The 24186-nt window shown below is 42.9% G+C and overlaps 1 protein-coding gene across 13 annotated transcripts in view; it reads right to left on the bottom strand.

Annotated features, from left to right (window-relative positions):
- The window catches only part of epb41a (erythrocyte membrane protein band 4.1a), a 49417-nt gene that overhangs the window by 6510 nt on the left and 18721 nt on the right, over positions 1 to 24186 (bottom strand). For 11 of the 13 annotated variants that reach the window (XM_044052033.1, XM_044052034.1, XM_044052038.1 and 8 more), the window contains 5 exons: positions 20591 to 20761; positions 6947 to 7075; positions 5170 to 5286; positions 3838 to 3918; positions 3502 to 3621 (listed from right to left, as the gene is read on the bottom strand). In XM_044052033.1, coding sequence (XP_043907968.1) covers positions 3523 to 3621; positions 3838 to 3918; positions 5170 to 5286; positions 6947 to 7075; positions 20591 to 20761 — 597 coding nt within the window. In that variant the 3' untranslated portion in view covers positions 3502 to 3522. Of the gene's footprint in view, positions 1 to 3501; positions 3622 to 3837; positions 3919 to 5169; positions 5287 to 6946; positions 7076 to 15401; positions 15630 to 16609; positions 16664 to 20590; positions 20762 to 24186 lie in introns of those variants that run through there. The other 2 variants (XM_044052035.1, XM_044052045.1) reach the window with 2 other exon arrangements.

Genomic DNA, 24186 nt, shown 5'->3' with positions numbered 1-24186 from the left:
AAGGGGTTAGTAATGTGACCCAAGCTCTCTTTCGGAACTACTTTTCTCGGCTCCAAGCTGAAAATGATTTAACAACACTGCATCCACTCTACACGAAGAAAACCAACACACACTCATGCAAACTCCATGCAGAAAGGCCCTTGTTCCAAAACCTGGGTCTTCTTGCTGCAAAGGCAAGAGTGCTAACCGCTACGCCAACCGTGTGGCCCCAGGGTCTGTGTCATACAACTTAATGCTCAGAAATCTGAACTCTCCCCACAAAGACCCCACAAAGAATCTTTGGGATGTGTTGGAGGACGGACGCTCCAGTCATCAACACAAGGTTGTGGTGATATCAGCTGTGGACTGAAATCCACAGAATACACTCCATAAGCTTATTAAAGTGACGCCACAGCCAATGCGTGTATATGCAGTGTCTAATGATAACCATTATCATGTCACTAGCAATGGTGTAATTACAGCACTTGTGTAATTATGTCCCGTGGCTTCATTATAGATTAGGTTTTATTTATCACAGTGCATTCTTGCCTGTAGGCGTTTTCTATAGCAAAGCTGTCAGGGTCAAATTTGCTGGGGGTGGGGGTGGGGTGACGGAGCACTGAGCGACTGTGCACTGCAACTTTCTGATGACTTGGCAACTGCGATGCACGCACGTATTTAACGGTGATTTACTCCGACAGCGGCAGCAGCTCAATACGGAGCCAGGTCCTGGACTGTGGCTGACACCGCCCTCCATCACGCAGCTCACAAGTGCAGCTCAGCAGCGAGAGTTCACTCATTCACACCACAGCGGGCTCATAAAACAGACACTGATTACGTGCCGCAGTTAAGTCGACGCCATGTTGTTCAACGGCCACCTGAGGGAGAAAATGAGGGAGCACTCACGTGTAGCATTAACACATGTGGATGGACGAACCCAGAGGCGTTTTTTTAACTAGAGCGCACGTGCGGCTACGCTTCTGTCGGGTCTGTTGTTACTAAGCAACCAAAACCTGGGCGCTGCTGAGACGACTGGAGTTGCTGCAGCCTCACTAAAGCCATTAGTCGGGGTCTGGATCCTCCCAAGTGTGCAGCCATGTTTGAACACAGTTGTAGAAGTAATAATAGAAGTAGAATTTAGTGATTTTTTTGTGATGTACCAGTTTATTAGTTCTCTGTTTCCTTCAAAAACTGGCAAATGTCGGCCGCATGAGAAGGAATCCACACTTCACAGGATCCAGACCCTCAGTTGAGACACGGCTACTTACACATTCAACTTAGAGTCTAATCAAAAACCAAGACGAAGGATTAAACGTCCCACTAGATTTTCATTCCTCTCAGAATCCTCTTCTTCACCAACTGATTCATCCGAGATGGACGTTCAAAGGTTGTTTCAGAGTGAACGAAGACCAGTTTGAGTGTCAAAAGATGTGAGACTTTACCATCACAAATCAAATTGCTCTCAACGATTTGATCAATAATCGATCGCCTAATGAATCGTCAACTATGTTGATAGTCGGTTCATCTGTTTGAGTGTTTTTTCAAAAGAATTAAGGACGTTTTCAGCTTCTTAAGTGTGAATATTTTCCAGTTTCCCAAAGAAATCATTAGAGAACATCATCATTTCCAGGTTTGGAAAACACTACAATAACAACTAATCGAGAAAATGATCGACAGATTGATCGATGATGAAAATAATCGATTAGATAATAGTAGATTAGATAATTTTTTTTTGGCTATGACAGATCTCTATTTAAAATAATGTATTTGTGCACAAAATAGACTCTGTATGCAGAGAGTCGGGGTAACAAAGACAGAGTCTCTTCATGTTTGATGATATTCCCCCGGCAATAACGTGGTATGTGGACAAACTGCAAACTGCCTGCTGCAGAAAAGCACACAGGCTAAGTCAGCTTATGTATACAGTCACGGGAAAGTGCTGTGGAGGTGAAACCTTGGAGAACTGCAGGTGACAGTGCACATCAGCTTTGCTGTGAACATTCTCTGCCTCTTTGAAGGCCTCACTGGATGCCCGTGCAGCGCTCTGCTGACGGGCTGCACCCATGTTGTGTCTGCTGTGTTTTATTTACAGTGGATTCAACGGAAAAGCTTCTTATTCACTCTGAAAGACATCAAATTACAAATTGCATCCAACATCCGCGGCAGCTCATTCACTGATCGACTCATAAAGCCACATCAAAAGTGATTGTCCACAGGTATTGATCACTGCACGGCTCATTTCAAAGATGAATGGGAAGAGAATAGAACGATATTTGGAAGATATTGAAACACTGTGATGTTCCTTGGGAATTACAATTCAAGACTGTCCTTAAAAAGTCAAACCAAACATTGCAAAAATCCATAATACTTTGCAATATTGTCTGTAGCTTTTTGCAGTTCTTCTGGCAAGTGTTGAATTTTACTTTCATGAATTAAAGCCACTTTTATACGTCGTACGTTTATATGTTCACTGACTGCATCAATCTTTGTCTTTCATTGCCCCAGAATCAGCCTTTCAGATTTTTCAATCAGGAGTTGGCTAAGCTCTACACAGGCCTTGGTTTACATCAAATTCACAGACTTTTCAAGGACTTTCCAGGACCAATACCCTCAAATTCAAGGGCCTAATGTGCTGACACAGCTTGTAAGACCCTCTTCGCCCACGGTGGCGTCCACTTTTACTGATTTACAGCACATATCTGCGTCTGGAAAAGTCATAGTCCTTGGGATCTTGGTCAAAGTCAATCTTTGTTCTGCATGGAATCCACAACATCGCTAGTTATTACGACTCGACGTTTGTCGTGTGTAGGCCTAGTCGACGCACCACAAACAACACAGGGCATGAAACAGAAGGTTTACCTAAATATCCACTTCACTCCTTTCTTGCACAAACTTCAAGCACTTTCAATGACCCATGTCTTTCAAGGTTCTTGCATTTTTGTTCCAAAAGGTGTTTTAAAATTAACTTAGAACAAAAAATTGACTTAATTATAGAAACCTTTACTTCATTTAAGTGTCTATATATATATATATTTATATGTATCTATATGGCCAGGTCTCTCTTGTAAAAGAGACTTTAATCTCAATGAGACTAACCTGGATAAATAAAGGATAAAATATGTATATATATATGTATGTATATATATATATATATATATATATACATATATATATATATATGTATGTACATACAACCATGCATTTGAACAGGTTTCCCCTTATAATAAGTATAATTGTCTCTGTATTCTCTATTGTCCTTACAGTTGAGTGAAGATTTGAATGATATGATTGACATTCATAATGTAACCTCTATAACGTATAAGGGATCCAGTGCCGAACCTCAATAATCCACCTCTCCGTGCTTTGGCAGCAGCAGGTAGTGAGCCACTGTGACCAGCTGCCACTGCAGGAATGGTGGCACATGCAATTTCTTTGTCAAAATACCTTGGTCACATGATCCTGTTTGTGGTAAAGTAAAGCATGTTATCTTGTTACGATGGTTAGGAATGGGCGGACACTCACCTCGCTGAGGATTAGTCCGTGTTACTCCGGTGCGATCTCCGTTTCCTGGTGCACGACCACTTTGGTAACCGACATATCCGGGTGCTGCTCCTTTGCCTCCTTAATGGCCTGAGCCAGAGCCTGAGAACATGAACGCCGGTCATCGACACAGGGTTGTTAAGGAGGACAAAATTTACGGGTTTAATTAAAGCGACTGCACCCGCGGCACAGATTTATTCTGTCGATAACTGCTCCTCGACGAGGCAAATTAGATCTACAAATAATTCCAACTGGTGCACGGGGCAGATTTCTTCAACTGCTTTTGGGGGAGAAAGTACGAACATGGCGTTCCCTCACCTTGTCATGATCGATCTCCGTGTCGCCGGTGATGACGATTCTCTTTTCAATGCGAGTCTCAGAGATTCCTCCTTTCACCGTCTACAACACAGACGAGATTCACTCTGTTAAAAAACTGTTGATTAAAGAAGTTGAACACACGACTCTCATACTTGATACACTAATGTTTTATGACATATTTGACAGTGAACATATATATATATATATGGATATATATATATGAACAAATAACAAGAGTCTGTGTGTTCGACAGTTAGAACTGGCAACCTCCGTTGGCTTCTGTTGATTTTGATCTATGCCAGTATTCTGATTGAGTTTCTCTGTCACTTTAATGATACGTATTACTTTAACAGCTGTCATTTGCCGGGCGCTCGCTCGGTGCTGCTGGAAAAGGCCGACGGAAATTAGCAGGAGAGCGTCGGCCGCTGCCAAAATCGAAGCAAGAGACTCTTAGTCCGACAAAAAAAAACACTGGCAACAAGAGGACGGCCTTTATATCTTTAGCGATAATGAACTGCAGGGCTGTGTGATTACAGTCATGGCCCCGACCGACGTGGAAAAACAAAACAATTGAAACAAAAGGATTCTTAGAAAATGTTTTAACGCTTTTAATGTTGTACTGGTGTTTGACTTCCTGTCGCCCAGGTATTCAGTGGAATCGCTGGATTAAACAACAAAGCTATAGATAAATAAATAAATTCAAAAGATCAATTCAACCCTTTAACACCGAGCGTATCCCGAGTGCCACATTTGGGCACGCGTGCTCTTTGCATTGACGCCGATGCAAGGAAGCCGAACAAATCCGCATCACAGCGGTGAAGATGCAGCACATTTGATCAAATATCACATTTTTAGACAAATACTCGAAATATTCTATGGTAAATATGTTTTATACGGTTCAAATTGCAAAATTAAAATGCAAAATCTCTTATTCATGTACAACTACAGTGTTTGTTTTTTCAAAATAAAGGCATTTTCTGGCCCTTTAATGGTTAAAATAAGCAAAAAAAAACAAAAAGGCCAGACATTTTGAGGATTAGGTGTTAAAGGGTTAAAGCCAATTCCTCAATTTGTTTCAGGTTCAAGTCAATGAGTGAATGTTTCCCATGATCAAGCAGCCCTGCACTACTGTATATTCCACACGCTGGTAGGTTGTAGTTGCATTAAAAAGTCAGTATCTGAGGTGACACACGGCTGGAGGGGAACATCAGTTCCCGTCCTGCAGGCACTTAAGCAGCGAGTCAATATCACAAGTTTCTATCCATCACGGCGTATAGCGGCAAATGAGCGTATTGACGTCGCATCGACCGCGTGTCAGTGCAGCAAGCAGACCTTGGTGATCTGGGTGGTGGTGGTGGTGCTGATGGTCTCCGAGGTGATGGTTTGGGCACTCAGCAGCACTCCTGAGTCCCTCTCTGCCAGGCTGTCCACCGGCTGTGGGAGAGACACCTTTGAGGTGTTAGACAACAATCTGACATGAATCCACTTTGAAGATACTGTAGAATCCTAAATCTGTGCAAGTGGAGGACTTTTACATCATGCTGTAGTGGAAATGTGAATTTGATACTTTATCTTCACTATCATTCTTTACAGTATGTCTTTAAACTTTAACGTTAAACCTTTAGATACCGTTACCGTTACCGTAAACCTTACCTAAATGTTAAAAATAGAGCTTTCACAGGGCAAAAGGAACTGCCCCGTGACCCCAGCATCCAAGATACAGAACGCCGTCCATGTTTGATGTAAACTGGCAAATGAACTGCTTTCCAAAATCACAGATTTACACTGATGGCCGCGAGCAGCCATGCAAAGACTTTTCCTGATCATTAGAAGCAATTTGGAAGCATGAGCTGTGACCAAGGGCAATTTGACGTGAGCAGGATTTGGTCCTGAACTGCAAAGGCTGTAATAACCAGATAATTAACTTCTATTTGAGTGGATTTCCGCTAATTGGCAGAAGCAGACAGGGGGCCGTGATCTGGGCCAGTGCTTTCCCTCTGTAAAATAAGGTGATCCATTTATAATAAGGTACTTTCTCTCATGCTGCACTCGTGATGTGAACACTTTCTCTCAACATGACTTCACTGACAACTGTAGATGGGTTTATAGCAGAACCAGAACCAGACACTTGTACCTCAAGACCTCCAAGAGACAGACAGCAGTGGTGGTCAAGTGGGTGAGTGAGTTAGCAGCAAAAGTAAATTAAAAACGATGTAGTTCATGCTTTATCCTCTAGAGCAGGCATGTCTAAAGTCATGGCCCTCAGTCAGATGTGGTACAGCCCGTAGCTTTGGTTTTATAATCTATTATTTATGGCATTTACATTTGTGGGAATATTTTCAAGCAACACTTTTCACGAAACTGCTAAAATATCAATTTAATCATTCGAAAATATTGTTTTTTACTGTTTGAAAATACACTTCTTTGTGTTTTTTTGTTTGTGGGCGGGCCTTAGGAAGCTGCCTGCTGATTGGCTGATGAATTTTGGAGCGACACCTCAATGGACCGGAATTCGCCGCGGGCTTGGAGGCCATATCCGTCTGGAACAAGTGTGTATTTTCAAACAATGAAATACAAAAATACAAATACAAAATATTTTTGAATTACGAAATCGTCTATTTTGGGTTCTTCATTATTTCACTCCTGCGTGGCTCAGATTTGGTCACGTTGCCATTTAAAAATGAAAGTGGTGACAATGAACATACATTTAACATAAAACAGTGCATTTGTGTGTAACCTTTAGTGTTAAAACCGTCACATTATCAAATCTGGCCCTCGTTTGGACACCGCTGCTCTCGAGTACGACCTGAGGTCGGTTAAGAAGATGGGCATCATGACTCTACAGCGACTTTCAAGCAATGAGATGATCGACAATATCGATGCAAAGACAAGAGCAGATGCAAATGTTGTCCGACTTGAGTGCGACACTCAAATATTTATTCCAAAATCTGCACATTACATTAGAAACGGAGGATTGAGCTATCGTTGCTGCAGACGTGTGTCGCGTGTGTATTGTTATTGGATTACTGTGTTTGGTGCCGCAGCGATGTCCCGTTCCAAAACGCTAAACCTCAGCATCATGTCATACGATTCCCAGAATTCCCCTCACCTGTGCCGACTCATACATAATGGTCTTGGTCTCAGTGTGGACCAAGGGGATGTCCTTGTAGGTCACGGTTCCTCTCAGGGAGTTGGTGACGTCGGAGATGGTGATTGTCTGGGTCTTCAGCACGGGAGACTGGAGTGAAGACAGAAAAGAATCAGTGACAAACTCTCCAAGGGCTTCGTGATGACAAAAAAACAAAAACAGGGTTCATTGTGTGGGTCGACTTTGCTATGATACAGTTCCTATGTAGTTTAAATGAGACGTGGGGTCTGGTCCTATTTAATTATTGAAGTCATTCACAAGAAAAATGAAGCTTTTATTGACGTTTGAAGTGCGTGAGTCAAACATCCTCTGTTTTAGGTTGTTTGACTTTCACTTAGGAGGAGATGTCAAATGGAACCCTTTGACACAGAGAGTATCGCAGACACACTTTGCATTAACGCAATTATGCAACGGAAAAATTCAAAGCCAACGTGTGGTTATTACGGTAATTTTGTGCACGCGCTTTAGCAGGAAGCCGGCGAATCAGCGACTTTGTCACCAGAGGAGAGAGTTGGAAAAAGTGCCTGTACATAGTTTCCGTAGCTTTTTGGAGGGTTACAAACAAAATGTTCTCTTAAATGTGTTTTATACTGTTCAAATCTGATGTTTGTGTACAACTGCAGTGTTTCTTTTCTAAATAAAACGTTTTAAACTGTTAATACACTACTTTAACATGCAGTAAATTGTGAATAACTGACAGATATTTATAGTTTTTCTGGAAAAATGGGCAAAAGCACAAAAGTTACACGACATTTTCTGGCCCTTTTATGGTTAAAATAAGTCTAAAAGTGCAGACAGACATTTCGTACGTATGTAAACGGGGATTACATGAAGTCTCCACTGAGCAAACACACACTGGAAATAGACTTTTATCAAAATAGGAGACCTCTTGTTTGTGGTGGTGAAACTTTTTGAAAAAAATATGAAACACAGTGGAAATGAAAACATTAAAACACCCAGAGCAGAAACAAAAGCCTATATATTATATTAGTGTTTGTGCTGAACTGACAGATTGTCAATTATCACAAACTCCACTCTAACAGTGTGCTCAGTTTGTTTGTGGTGAACGTCTGGGGGGGAAAAAAGGAGCTTTTCTTTACTTTGTGGACGTGTTTAATCTATATTTACAACAACCGTTGTGCTTTTTCAGCTCCTTAAATGTGAATATTTTCAGGTTTCTTTGCTCCACGTCACAAAGAAATCATTAAAACTGAATTATTTTGGTTTTTGTGGACAAAACAAGGACATTTCACATCAGAACATCGAGGAAAAAAACAACAACAAAGTCCGTCGTTGACAATCATCGAGAGTCGTGGGAAAAGTGTTGTTTTCATTTATTTTTAGCGACACAGTGAAAAGTACAGGCAGAGTCATTGGATGACGTTAAATGATTAGCAGGTCGAACAGATGTACAAACACCCGGTGAGAGGCATACGCAGTATTATCAATTACACTAAGTGTATTTATTTAATTGTTGTACAGTGTTGTAAAAGTAGTAAAGACAACTTAGAGCGTGTTTAGTAACAATATCAACATCATTCAAAGAGTAAACAGGACACTTCCCCAATGTTTGTCTTAAATGTACATTTATAATGCAGACTCTAAACTGTGAAGACAACAGTCCTTTTCTTTACTTTAACATTTAACGCGACTATAAATTAAGGGGCTTCAAATAAAACGTGTCAAATCCTGTCGGGAGACAAAAGTAAAGGCATGGAAGTATAATGAGCAGAGATGGTACTACGCTTCTCGGGCCTGACTCAATGTCATTATTTCAACATCTGTTTCATTTCCTGTTTTTCTTTGAACGCACGGTCGTCTCCCGTTACAGATCTGATGACTTCCTGTCATGGGTCCACTCCCACCGGCCTGATTACAAGCGCCCGGCTTCACTGCTCTCGCCTGTGTCGCATTAGCCACAAATGCATTGTTTACTCTTCCCTTAATCACAGCAGCGTTGCCGCCTCCTCTCCTTCCCCCGTGTTTTGTCTGCGGCTCGTGTTGTTTGCTTTGTCTCCATCTTTTTGTACGGTCGCTGATCCGGCTCCACGTCTTAAAATCACAAGCTCTCCAACGCTGTCTGACGGATTACAGGGATGAGCTGATGTGATACCGGTCAGATCGGTTATCAGATGGTTAAATAATTTAAAATACTACATGCTTCACTATGCACAGACTGTAAGAATGTAAATAATAATCAGCATTTTAGCCGAGTCATGTTGTGTGCTGTTTATTTCTTCGAATATGTGTGACACAGTTAGAGAATTGTGTCTTTGAAATCACTTTGAAAGCAACTTAAATCGTTTAAAAAGTTCTAAAAAGACGTGTATGTGTGGTATCGTGCCATCCCTGGGATGTAACCACCCCAAGTTACGTCCAAAACGTTTCATGCCGTCTTCATTGAGCCTAAGTTACGTTCAGTCAACAAGGATTCTTGATGACCTTGACACACTCCTGTGACGTGTCTTGCTTCCTGTCTTATACAGGTTTGTCCCGTTGGGGACAGCGTCCCAGGTGTGAGATAGGAAGTGGTTCCACACATGTCAAGGTCACCAAAAAAGTAATATTTCCGTCTGACTGGACGAAACTTAGGCTCAATTTTATGAGTCACACACGCCTAAAGATCGTTTCTGTCCACTCACGTATTTCTCATCACTCTGATGAATGTTCCGAGTGCTAATTTCTCTCACAAGTTTGGCTTTAATTTGTTATTTAGTGCTACAAATAGTGGCAATGCCGTGATTGACAGCTGAGACGGGTTCCAGATCGGTCAAATATGTGTATCTACAGAACCCCGATGAGCACAAGAAGGCAGTATCTGAATCGTTGATTGGCGAAGGAGGCGGAGACACGTCACACTCCTTCATACGTCGGACGGTTTAAGCGGCAGGTTCATGTCGTTCGAGTCAGATGTGTGTTTTTTTACACAATACTCGACTTGTAAAGGTTGTAATTGCTTCCGTTTTTGAAGAAGAAGACGATGTAGTAAGAAAAGAGCCACAGTCTGATTAGTACCGGCATATGGTACTGTATATATATTGTATATACATATACTGTCTGGAGCTGGAGTGCAGACTTGGAATATATTATAATTGCCAAGCACTAACTTCAAAACAAAAAAAGCAACTTCCCGTATTATTTTGCAGTGGCTGGTTTCACATTAACAGGAGGCTTCTCCAAAATCCAACATCTTTCACTCACTTCTCACTAATGAGGGGCCATTACTACTCAATGCTGTGGTTCCAACTCCATCAAATTGTCACTACGTGTCAATCATTCCTGTCAAAGACTGACACCCAAGAAGAGGTGTCTTTAGGGAGATTTCTATGGTCACACACGTGATGGTGCGTCTTCATGAACATAGAACGAGGAAGTGTTCTCATGGGAGAACCGGATGACCAGAGGATGAGGCAGAGGACTTATGTCGTGAACAGCTTCCATCGTCCAGTTCTGGGAGGTCCAGAACCCCCAGAGCACCGTGAAGGTGTGTCATAGGGAGAGTTAGGACCTCCTGGACCTCCAGAACTTTGGGTTTACGTCTATCACCGGCACTTTGCTCTACTAACGGTGATGTTCTGAGCGCAGCAATTCTCCGCCACATTCAAAGAACGTGCTCTCATAGTTGCCGTCGTTGGCCTTCAGGGCAGAACATTTTTCAAACGGTGGCGTACGACTCATCAAGATGACTCCCGCATCTTACTTAACGAGCGTTGTCGTTGCATATCGCGGCTAAACATAGAAACCGATGCCATCAGCAGTCATTTTTTTTTATACCCAGAGGTGATGTAAACAAGCACACCTAAGAAGTGCATCTGCTTCAGTTTAAGGCATTGGAAGGTACATGAGCACACGGTCCATTATAGATTTCGATTTAGTGTTGATGATTATTACATGCTACAGATATTTAAATGACTTGAATACATGTTTCTTATGACGTTATTGTAGAACTGTCCGGCGTCGGTGCTGCACTCACAAAGCAGCTCAGTTACTTGTTGGTTTGCGTCTACGCATGAAAGACTGCGGCTCTACATTGATTCTATAGTTATGTTACACCGAAGCTTCATGCTTGCGCCGCGTCGCTGCCGCGTCTTCATTGTTGCCGTCGACACACTTTAGGTCAGGAGCGGTATTTGCGTGTAAAAGTAGAAAAGTCCTGTGTTGCATTCCTGAGTAACTCCACTCACGAAATCTCACGTAGCCTGATTGTCTTTGGATACTTGGTCCTTGGAGAATGAACACGGGGCTAATAATAATCTAAGGACATTTTAAAAACCGCAGTGTATAAGTGTGTCTCTGCGTTATTTACGAGAACGCGCAGCAAATGCTGTTTGGCCGACTCTTGGAGCGGGAGAATGTAAATTCTAAAATAGGAAAAAAGCTCTTCGTTCTCTAACAACAAAACATAAATCCTCGGCAGTAAAAAACCCCTCCTGAACTGAAGAATGCTGCTGCTTCAGACTCACTCGGTCTGGTATGAGACTCTTGAAAGTGTCATTATCAGCAACCCCTCCACGACATATCTGTAGTACGTTAATATTTGCTGTAACTCTCCGGAGGCAGGTCTCTTAACCTTTACACTTCACATGATGAAGCACACACTTCGCTTTCTTGTGTTTGTTTGGTTTTTTTTTTTTTCATCCAGAAACACAAGAGCATAAAGCGTAGGGTGCAGAACATTACTGTTCAGTTATGAGAGCTGGTCCCAGACGTGACGATGCCTCCGTCTGTCTCTGTCCTGCAGCTTAAAGGATATTCGATGTTTGCACTTCAGTCACCCTGGAAAAGCCTTGTGTGTGTGTGCCAAAATGTTTTTTTCTCAAGGTATTCCTTACAGTGTTCCTGACTCTATGCTGTGGATCAAAACACTTAACATCCTCAATAAAAGCTCATTAAAACCCTAGTAAAAGCTACAGAAATAGCCCTAATAAAAAGTGAGTCCAAAACAAAAGGCTGCCTAGATCTTTTAGGTCTTCACTTTGAGCAGAAAGCAGGAACAGAGTGAACACGCCACTAAAATGGGCAAAAACATCCTCACATCTCCAAGCAGCAGACCACAGTTCAACACCTTAAACAGGGCAGGAGAAGCGATGGTGAGGGGACTCCGGTGTGTTTTTATGACGAGAATGTTGACACGATGAGGGAAAGACATGCTCTTCTTCCCCCCCCAAGCCCTAACAAGGTCCAATAAACCCCACTATCATCATCATCACCATCATCATCAACATCACCATTGTTTGCTCACATCAAATGTGCCCAAAAACAGTTCATTGTGTAATGGCGTGTGTCCAGCGCCTCGACCTTGACTCGTCTCGCCTCGGCACGGCGCGGTTATTTTGTGTTTCCACTAGCGATAGTACCTGGTCCTTTTATTTAGGGGAGGTTACAAGCGAGATGAGGCGGTACTATGCGTGACGTCGCCTGACTGCCTGGTCAGAGTACCGTCACAGGAAGATCAAGCCGAACAGATCAGTTAAAAAGACTTCACAATCCTCACAACGTGGGTTAACCTCCAACAATTAGCAGGGAAATGTGTAAAATCTCAATATTTAACAGAGGAGTCTGGTGTGACCGCGTCAGACGGAGTCTGTGCTCCGGTCATGGAGGAAGTACTCAACAAATCTTTTTAATGAACTGATTCTAATGATTCAGTTCGACTGAGAACAACGGCTTTCCAAGTCACGAGTCACTCGTTTGTGTCGCGTGGAACAAAGTCACGGCAGTTTCATGCAGCCGAGCAGTGATGACTCCGCCCACACTGAGTAGGTACGATTTTGTAGTGGAAAACCAACCTCAACCGTGCGGTGCCGAGGTGAGCTGAGGCGAGGCGAGTCGGGACCACAGGTGGACAAAAGGGGCTTAAGATTGAGTGGGTGGGTGACGTTGCATCTTTCAATGAACTGAATACCTCTCAGGACAAAGATGGCGGCGCAACACGGGAGACTGCAAGCTGAAGAGGACGCACTCTGGTACAACAGGTCAACGGACACGTTAAATAAGTGTAAAATGTCCTTCTGGATCAGAGAACGTGATCTGATTTTGCAGAAACGCACACATCATGGCAGCACGTGACAGATCACAGACACTGAGCACTTGAGGTACAGCTGATGAGTCCGCCATCAAGTCTGCCCGTCACACCGTGGTCTTTGTAGTGAGTTTTTGATCGGGCCGTCATTTTTAACTAAAATGGTGACGCGCTACACCTTTAAACATAATGCTACTTTGTCATCTATGGTTTAGAACCAGAGATTCTTCCAAATACTGGAGCGTAACATCACTTTTTTGGTTTTAAGGTTCTAAGATCAAGTCGTGATGCGATTCAAAAGAGATTTCAGATTAAAAGTGACATAACAGTTAACATTTAAGGTCACAAAATGACAAAGGCTGTGATTCATTCACTTTTTTTCCATGTTGACAGGCACAGCATAGCAACAAATCAAATTAGCAAAAGGGTGGAGCGCGTCGTGGCGGGCGACTGCTGTGTGCGGTTACTGTTTAGCAAAAAGTGTAAAGAGTAAAGAGTGGTTGTGTTTTTAAAGTTTAGCCACTTTTGGCTGGAATTAGTCACAGGGAAGGAAACGGTGCCGGTAAAAGTTTCGAGAATGTAAAAGTGACGAGTCTCTCAGTCTCTCCACGGGGAAGTCTTTAATGTTCAAGAAGCTCCGCACGTTTTGGGTTTTTTTTTGTGTCGTCTTTTCTTTTTCTTTCAAATAAAAGCCAGCCACAGCATAGTCAGCGCCATCAGCAGCAGTCCCGACAGGAAGAAGGACATCCGCGACGGCTTCAGCCTCGCCGGGTTTAGCTTGCACGGGTTAACCAAGCTCCTCCCCACAGTCGGCACGACGTCAATATCTACCTTCAGAGTGCGACCGTGACCTAGTTCTTCCTCGCCTTCGTCCTCCTCCTCCTCCTCCTCCTCATCATCCTCATCAACCCAAGCAACGTCAGTGTCCTCCTCGTCTTGCTCCAGGAGGCAGGCCTGTCTGTACAGCGGCGGTCTCCCTGGCACTGGGGACAAACTATAGGCTCTTACCTTTGGTCCGAACCGCGACTGCCTCCCTCGCTGTGCTCAGCAGCAGCAGCAGACCAAGAGAGACAGAGAACAATGAACAAAGAAGTGGAATATGGTCAACTGACAACACAAGGGAGGAGGGGGGAGGGGGGGAGAGATAGAGGAAGGAGGTAAAGAAATGAAGGAGGCAGATGCTGGAAGGAAGAAGGTGGACGACGAGAGGCTCTGGATGTTGTGCAGGTTGGGGACTGAGGTGGATTTGACCATCTTTTGCAAGCTTTGGGGAACCATTACTGTAATTTAGACAATTACAATAATAAGCTCCAGTAAGATCTAAATCTGGCTTCTTACTCCTTTGTGGTTAAAATAGCGACGGCAGACGTCAAAGCCTGTCTGTAACTCAGAATTTGACTTATTTTAGCCTGAACACGTACGTAAGAATCTATACCAACCCTGAAATTCACCTTTGAAGATATTTATTGCAACACTGTACTCCTCAAAATCACCTGGACTCAGAACGACAGCTCATTAGTACAGAGTCTGACAACAAATAGAAGAACATGCATTGATCATCAGACGTGGCTGATAAGAGGAGCTTTTTGAGGTGAAACCAAGAAAAGAACAAACGCACATTGAATAAGCTTTGATTAAGTCCTTATTTTGATATTTATTTATTTATTTATTTATTTATTTATTAAGTCAGGCAAAGAACATTGAAAAGGTTTTTCCACACGTTATCGGGAGCTAATTCTACGCGGTAACTACAGTCTTCTTTTTTTTAATGCAGCTGGAATCATAAAAGGTAGTGACTCTGTCGAGTGAGAAAAGACCGACAGCCACGTCACGGTAAACACGCGACGTTGGGGCTGAATAAAGGGAATTACTATCAGGGTTTTTTTTTTTTTTCTGCCATTACAAGTAAAACCACAGATATGTTGTTTGTAAAAATGTACATTTCAAACACTTTTAAACCCAGCCATTGTTCTAAAGTATGAGCACTACGTCCTCTAAAAATAACGGTATAGGGACAGTGAGGTGGTCTAATCTGGTTTCCAGAGGACAGGACGGAGGCTCGTTAATATCTCCTCCGTGGACGGGGCTTCCTCTGACAGCTAAAATGCTGGCTAGTGCAAACTATCTTGGCAGTGCAAAGTTGTCTAAATGCCAACAGGGAGAATAAAAAAATACACACACACAGACACACATATGGACTGGGACGGCCTGGCGACGCCATCGTCGTGTCATTTGCTTTAAAAATAAACGCACCATCAGTCCGTCAGCTGGAGAATGACAGCGAGTCTGGGAGAGACAGATCTGCACTGCAGTCAGTGGTGGGGGCAGATGTCTCACACTTCAGGGAGAATCTGTGAGTAACCAAAACTGTGCTCCAGGCTTTCAGCAAGGGGAGGTGCTATCATGGCTGTATTTGTAAGTTTATTATTGTACAGGACCCAGAGTCTGGGACAGAAACTGTGTCTTTAAGTCATGAGTGGACGAGACCCAGGACCCGGGGGGAGACGCCGACAGGGCGGGGGACTGAGTGACTCTTTGACCTTCTTTGTCATTGTGCGAGTGCATGGGGAAGGACGGTGATGGTGATGGTGATGGTGCCGGTGCGGCACAACCAGCCCCACACTTCAGAGAGAAAGAGACAGAGGGAGGAGAGGAGGAGAGGGGAGGGGCAGAGATACACAGAGACAAAAAAAACACATAAAGACATTCAGGTTTGGTTTGGGTGGATACAGGGAAGAGGAGTGGAGGGTGAGACAGGGGGGGGAGGAGGGTGGGTGTCAGTCATCTGACGACTCATCGTTCTTCTTTTCTTTTTTTTTCCCCCTGTGAGTTCATTTTGCTCATCATTGGTTACATCAGGCAGACACGAGTCAGACATCATGCAGGTACATCGTCGTGGGTTGTTTGTTTTATTGACCTTCGCCATGCGGTTGATCAAGCAGCATGAGAGAAGCTCGCAGTAGCCATTCACAGAGCAAGAAGGCAGCAGTGACAAGGGGTTAATCGTCAAGCGCTGAAGGAGGTAGGATCTGGGACAAGTATGCTTCAAAACAAAGTGTCAGCACCTCAAGAACCCTACCTTCCTTCCTTCCACCTACACTTCCCCCGGCTTCATCTCACGGGGGCTGCGTTATTTTCTTTCTTTCTTTTTTTTCTTTACAGTTTTTGAAACTTTCCTCAAAACCAACTTCACTGTGCCCTCTTTTTTTTCTTTTTTTTTTTTTTTGCCACCCGTTGTGTGAAATACAGCACCAGAGCCCCCAAGTGTCCTCCCTTGTCTCCACTTTCATGAAAATCATCGCGCCCCGTCTCCGGCGACGATGATGATGACGAGTTTGTCACCACCGAGGACAAACGCCTCTGCCCTCGGGCGTGTTCTCTCTGGCAGCGCTTGTGCTGTTTAAACTGGCAGGTTTGAAGCATACTGAGCCCTTAATGTTGCAGCAGAGCGCGCAATCTGTTCAAAAGTCGGAAAAGCTGCTCGTAAACAACAGGGGTGAAAGGCCACAGTAGCCTCCAGGCGCCATTCGTTACACTGCCCATGGAGGAAAAAAGGCCGGTGAGCGTGGACCTGCAGCAGGAGATGATCAGAGCACCTTTACCTCATACACGCCATCAACTACTCTGTGTGCAGGCACAACGGAGGACATCTTCCCCTGCACACACACACACAAACACACATGCCTTCATCTTCACAAAATAAACAACAATGAAAACAGTTCCATAGGTCTCTCTCTCTCTTTCTCTCTCTCCGCCGTCTGTCACTGCAGCTTTAGTCGTATCCTCATGCTAAAGCAGTGGAATGATATGGAGAGAGGCAACAGCACCACCACATGGACGATCGGTGTACAGTCCTCAATCAAACACTTTGGTTTTTAGACGACAACGGTGTCACAGAACCTCTTCAGCGACTCAATCTGTCTTTTTAAGTGTGACCCTTGTGATGAAATCCACGTTTAATGGCTTTTAAAGTCTCGTTTGATTGCGGGTTACATTTGTGTCACCAGGGTGTTTAGAAGCGTTATTAATATTTCATCACTGTTGTTAAAATGCAATAGACGCACGATATTTCTCCACAGAGAACGGGAGACCGGTGCGCTCTGATTAGCAACGACGACGCTTCATGCATTATGTACTCGTGAAGTCAGTGAACCGAGTCAGCACAGGGTGGAAAACAGGAAGTTACAGTGCAGCGAAAACAAGGACCGGACGACTACCAAAGTCACTTTTTTTCACCTATGGTTCCAGCTCGACTCGCCTCGGCACGGTTTCGATCGTGTTTCCATTACAAAATAGTACCTCCTCAACGTGGGCGGAGTCATCACTGCACGGCTGCATGAAACTGCCGTGACTTCGTTTTACAGACACACACACACACACACACGAGTGACTTCTGAATCGTTAGAATCAAGTGATTCGACATTTTTGTTCAGTTCTGACACAGTCACTGGACTGAAATACAGCGGTAATAAACACACTAGACTCCTCTGTTAAATATGGAGATTTTAGACATTTAATGTGTGTGTGTTGTGACTCACTAAATGATTTCAGAAGCATGGAAACATAAAATACAACCAAATGAGTTCAACAATGACGTGTAGATTCAATACGGAAAGGTTAAGCTGTATAATTTGCAATTTTTATGTGCTAAATCCAAAAACAAACAAACATAATATAGACACGTCCATTTTCTCCCGCTTTATCCTCCACATGAGGATTAACCCAGGTTTTTTTAGGATTTTTAAGTCTGTTTAACTGATCAACAGTTCTTATGTCGCGCTCGTGACTCTTCCTGTGACGACACTCTCTGACCAATCCGTGGCCGTCAGTCTGGCGACGTCACGCATAGTGTCACCTCAGCCTCGACAGAGCAGGTACTAAAAAAACAGTATCAGGTACCATCGATAGTGGAAACACAAAATAACCGTGCCGAGGCGATGCGAGTCGAGCCGGTGGAAAGGCGCCTTATTTACCACTATAATGAATAGTATTAGCATAATTCTGCCTTAAACACTGTTAAAACACACAAAGCAAATGAAAAGGTACGGCGAGTCATTTCTGCGTCTGCAAGCGCCATTCGCCGAAAACTTACGCACTACAGCTTTATCTCAGCATCAGTGTGAGCCCTGAGCATGTTTTATATATATATATATATATATGTGGTACTACAGTATGTGTAGGAGTGAGCGCTGCGGCAGAGCCTTGATTTCTTTTGGTAAATTATCAAATTCCCTTGTCAGAGATTATTGAAAATGAAAATAAAATTTCACACACACACAAAGTAAAAATATATATATAGAAAATACTAGTCTGTGGCCTGGGGGGGCGGTTAGGAAACCCTGTTATAAGAGCATTGCTTTACACACACAAACCGAGAGGGATTCAGCCAACATGCATGGCATTAATAACATTAGTGTTTCTACTTCCCTGTGCTGCTGCTGTTTGATTGATTGATTGATTGATTGATTGATTGTCGTCAGTGAAACACACTGTAAAGAATTATGAGGTTCTAGCCCATGTGAATAAAACTGTCTCCACTTGATTTCTTGCTGAGCTTTTCTCAAATTAAAGTCACGACTCTGTTTCTCTCTTTTTCTTTTTTCCTCTCTCAAACACAGAGCCCTCGGCGTCTGTATCTGCATAAATGATATAATAGCGATCAAACTCCGATAATTAAGAAGTGACAGTGGACATAGATCACAGTGGGTTTAATCGTCGCTGTCACGTCAACATTACTGCGACATTTTCATTTTAAAACATGGCTTTATCACACAACTGGAGTTCTGGATTGTTTGAGAGAAAGTGTTAATGGATTGTTCAGGAAATGACCGTTAATAACACGCAACCTCTAAGGCTGCATGTTCTCTCCGTGTGTGTGCGTGGGTTTTCTCCAGGTTTTCCTCCCACAATCCAAAAACATGCAATATGGGGCATTAGGTAAACTGGACACTGTGAATTGACCGAGCATGTGTGGGTTGTTTGTAGTGCTGTCAAACCATTAAAATATTTAATCGCGATTACTCGCATTAATGTCATAGTTAAGTCTCCATTAATCGCACATTTTTTATCTCTTGTAAACGTCCCTTAATTTCTTTTTGTCACGTTATTTTTTCTCATTTTAATGCTCTTATCAACATAGAAAAGTGGATCGGCTTGCTTTATTGAGACAATATCTCTGTCACCCTGCATAGTTTCAGTTATTCCTCTTATTGTGAGAGCCGCACAATAATAAGAGAGGTTTAATGTGTTGTTGCCGTAAAGAGCTAATCCGAGCTAAAGGAGCTAGCGGTCTTCGGGGGTCTGCCAGCTTGGTTGGTAACACTGCGTACATCATTACTTGGACGTGGGGAGTGCGTGGAGAAATGATCCAGGCTGCGTTGGATACGGAGAGTCCGCTTGGAGACGCTCGCCATCCATTTAAGGCGTAGCATTAGCCTACGGCTCGCAGTGTGCCTGTTGTTTTGTTTTCGGTCTAGCCAGGGCCAAAAAGAGCGATAAAAATTAAATTGGGTTTGCGTTGACGCCGTTAATAACGCGTTTAACTGACAGCACTCGTTGTTTGTTTACGTATGTGGCCCTGCGATGGACTGGCCAAGCTGCCCTCATGTGGAGGATAAAGCGGCAGAATGTGAACGTGATCTGGGCTGCAGTCGAAAACAAGAGCTCATTTTCCAAATGTTAAAATAGTCTGGCTGTGTTTACTTCTGCTCAGTCACGCTGACAGTTAAATATGAGTTTCTTAGAGGACTTGAAAAGGACACAGAACTGACGGAGCAGTAAAATAAACAGTGTTTCACTTTATGAAAGCGTTTCCATCAAAATCGTGTGAAGGACTCGAGGAGAAACAGCTGCCGCGCGTCACGGCGCCTCCAAGGTCACAGCCAAGACATTTATAGACGCAGAAAACTTAAACGTGTGTAACCTTTGGTGATTTATGTTGTGATTGATGTTAGTATTATTATTCTGACTCTGTCTGGCAATACTATCAGACCTGACGGTGGGAGTGTTTGTGTGTATACAACAGCAGCAGCAGCAGCACAGGGTTTATTTATCACATTAAAATAAGTGTGTTTTCTGGGGGGTAGAACTTTTATTTGTGGGCATTTCTTTATGTTTTCACCTGTTTTCACTTTCACTTCTTATTATAAAGATGTGGAAATGTCACAAGACAGAGGAAGATACACAGAGGACGTTGTGATGAACTAAATGTGTTAAGAGTGTAATAAGACATTTGTTTATGTTTGAAAACCATGCGCTACGGTTTGAAATAGAAAGGAACTGTCCCATAAACTAATTGTTTCCCTGTCATATAAACCAAGAGTCTTCCCTGTGTGTGTGTGTGTGTGTTGCAGTAAATTAAACGTGGCACATTTTAACAGGTAAGTGTGACGCTCAGCACGTCTCAGACTGATGGAGTCGTGGGAAGCTGCCAGCAAACACACTACAACAGGGACACGACAACACCTCTCTGCTTATTCGGAAGCTTCGCTCACTGACAGCCACTACAATGGATGGGATGACGTCGACTCGTGAGAGTCGCGTTGCTGCTTCTCCGTCGGGGGGGGGTTCAAAGGGGGACTCACCGCTGGCTGGAGCTTGCCGTTGATGCTCGCCGTGCGGAACGGCGAGTTGGTGGACAGACGCTTGTCCCACTCGCTGGGCCGAGGCTCCGGCACCGACTCCATGAAGCTCCTCTTCAGCTCGCTGATGCTCGTGTGGTGGCGCATGATCTCCGTCTGGGTCTTGTCCACGTCCTTTAAACGAGAGCGCAGTCAGAGTCAGAGACGCACGCAGCGACAGTGAGGAGAGAGAGAGAGACAGAGAGACAGAGAGACAGTTTGACGTTTACATGACAGGGAGGAGACGAAAGGGCCAAAACACAATCAATCAGCCAGACTGGAAATGATTTCAAAAGCATGGAAAAGAAGAATAAAGTGTGTCCTCCATGACATGCTGAGGTCGGTCAGGGAGGAAGAAATTCAAACTGGGATCCAAATTTCTGACGCTGACATTGGCGTCACAATATAAACGACCAGATATAGAAGATTAGTCATGATCATGGAAAGTGATGTCAAAAACACAACAAAAGTCAATTTAACACCAATTTCCATTTAGACTGAGTCAAATTAGACTCTTTAAGTGTTATTTAAACACTTAATTTAAACATTTTAGTGATACACGTGAGCAGGTTTTTTTGGACGATCTGTGATATTTTGGAATCTCCTGGATCTCCTGATCTTTACAGACAGTGCTGTTGACCTGACAGAGAACGTGAAGGTCACCATGGTGTATTGATGTTTTTTTTTTGTCTCATTATGGGTTGTTCTCCAGGTTCTCCGGCTTACTCACACAGGGGATCTGTGCAGGGTGTGACCCCGCGACCCTCATGTGGAGGATAAAGCGGTAGAAAATGAACGTGTTTTTTTTTGGATTTAGCACATAAAATGGCAAATTATACAGCTTAACCTTTCCGTATTGAATCTACACGTCACCGTTTCCACGCTTCTGAAATCATTTAGTGAGTCACAACACACACACAGAGACGACACAAAACACACAATCACAGACAGACACTTAAACACAGCACGGGTGATTTGGTTTCATGACGTCATCAGAAGCCACGAGGATCCATGACAAACAAACAAACAAACAAACAAACAAACAAACAAACAAACAGCAGCAGCAGCAGCAGCAGCAGCGTTTGGAATGAGAGTGAGTGACACAACTGGGGGGAGAAAAATAATGCAAATAAGCTTTTTCTTTTTAAATAATCTGTGTTAATCAACTCTGTTCACAGCAGACATTTGACTTTTTGACATAGAATTAATGACAGCAGTTATGGCTGCGTGTCATTTATATATATATGTATATATATACATATATACATATATATACACATACTGACAAAACATAGAGACAATTCATGTTGTATGAGGTAAAATTCAGACATTCACTTCAAACACTATAAGGAGCTTTAAAAGACTTGTTTGTGCATCCAAATATGTTATTTTCCATGGACACTACGACAGAGTATAAGAGGACGAACTGAAGACATTTTTTAAAAATCTTTCGAGAATAAAGTCATAATATTACGGGAATAAAGCCATATTTATTTTTTTACATCATGAGAAATGCCGAGCATCTTGTGAAGTTTTGGGCTTCTCATATATGGGGAAATATGTAATCCTTTGGCTCATTAGCACCACATTATCTTTTTTATTTGTATTTATTTTATATACTAAATGCAGTTAATCCCCTTGGGTCCATTCTTTCTCCGCCTCCACTAGGAACCTTCCTGTAGAAGGAGCAGTGGAGGTTAGGTACATTGCTCATAGGTACCCCAACCCTTTGACCTGGTGGGGACTCGAACCGGCAACCCTCCGGTTACGAGCCAAGTTCCCTTTCTTTTTGAGAAGACTGTGCAAGAAACTGAGTGTGTTTTGAGGAAAGAATCACACACAGACTTGGAGGAAATCGTCTCATAACCTGATAATATTACGACTTTGTTCTCTTAGTCCTTTAACACCGAGCGCATCGAAGCGCACTTTGTGCATTACCGCAATTACGCGACGGTGTGAGCTATTTGGAAAAAAAGTCAGTGGTTTCTTAAAGTGGAGAAGTTGCACATTAAAGCCGGCGTGTGGTTATTACGATAATTTCACTCACGCTGTTGCAAAGAGTACATAGTTTCCATTTTGTTGGCCTGTTTTTGCTCATTGAGACAAAGACTCAAACAAATGTTATTTTAAATATGTTTTACACTGTTCAACTTATTATTTAACAATTTAACATGCAAAATCTAGTGGTTTTTTTTGTTTTTCTTCATTTTAAATTGTAAATACGCTACTTTAACTGAAAATAACTGCCAGATATTGAAAAATGTTCTGGAAAATTGGGCAAAAACACTTACGCCACATGGTCATTTTGAGGCTTAGGTGTTAAAGGGTTAAAATGATGACATTTTTTCTCAGAATATTGTGACTTTATTCTCGATAGATTAAATCATTATTTTACCCTTCAGTTTGGCCCTAATACTTCAATAAAAATAAATATCTCAGCATTTCCAAGTGGTCTTTTCGTCGTCTCTGAAATAAACGTCGAACCTCCATCGATCAGACAAAGCTCGTGAAGCAGGTGGTGAAGGAGACACTTTTCTTCTCCTCTTTGTTTGTGAGCAGCAAAGTTGCTGTGAGGAAGATGCAGCGCTGATCGTCCACCATCATCATCATCATCATCCTTGTTTTGATCATTTTTCTTTTAACTGAATGTGTTAATGAGGAGTCGGAGTCTTCACACCACAGAGTGTGGACTCAAAAGCGTTACGACTTTCTTGAATGTCTGTTTCGATGCTTGTTGTTAAATCTGCTTGTGCAGCACTTTGAGACTTTATGAATATGGTATACATCGGTGTGTTTTTGGAGAGTGAAATCTTCACATTGTGCATATTCACACGCAGAATCTAACACCAGGAACACTCACGCTGCTGTCGATCGAGCCGTGACTGATGATGAGAACCAATTAGGAAAAGTGAGAGTCTCACTTTCTGTTTGTTCAGGCGAAAACAAAACTGGAGGCTGTGTTTTTTTGGGGGACTAAAATGATGCCATGAGCGTTTCTAAACTCCTGGAAACTCCTGAACTCAACATCACAGACGTCGAATCAGTGTGAATAAAATATCCTGAGGCACTGACAAGTCAATCAAAATGTCTGCAGGGAAGAAGGTTGTTGTTTTTTTTGGCCAAGTTTCGACTGAAACTTCACCAAACTGTCACTGACTCTCCTTCATTATACTCTAACCAGTCCTGGATCTAATTAGTTTGCTATGATCAATTTAAGGCAACTTAAATGATCCTATACTGACAGATAGTGAAACCATAATTTACTGCAGGGGTTTGGAAGAGCCAATGAGCATCAAGGTCAAAGGTTGATGATATTTCACATAAATGTGTTTGTTTGATACATAAAGTTCACGATAAAACACTTATTTATGGTGCAAAAGTGAATCTGTAGACGGGCATAAGTCATTATAACTTGATATTAAAGTGGCGGGCCGCATGTGGACCACGGGCCGCGAGTTTGGCACCTCTGGTTTAGAGTTTGCCCCCATTGAAGGTTAATTAAAGGTCATGTCGAAGATGAGCTATAAAATACAAATACTTCGTTACTGTACTTAAGTACA

Source organism: Solea senegalensis, linkage group LG20 (genome assembly GCF_019176455.1).
Source record: "Solea senegalensis isolate Sse05_10M linkage group LG20, IFAPA_SoseM_1, whole genome shotgun sequence".
NCBI classification, from domain to species: Eukaryota; Metazoa; Chordata; class Actinopteri; order Pleuronectiformes; family Soleidae; genus Solea; species Solea senegalensis.
The sequence above is the reverse complement of the archived record's forward strand: the minus strand, read 5'-3'. Positions and strand labels throughout refer to the sequence as shown.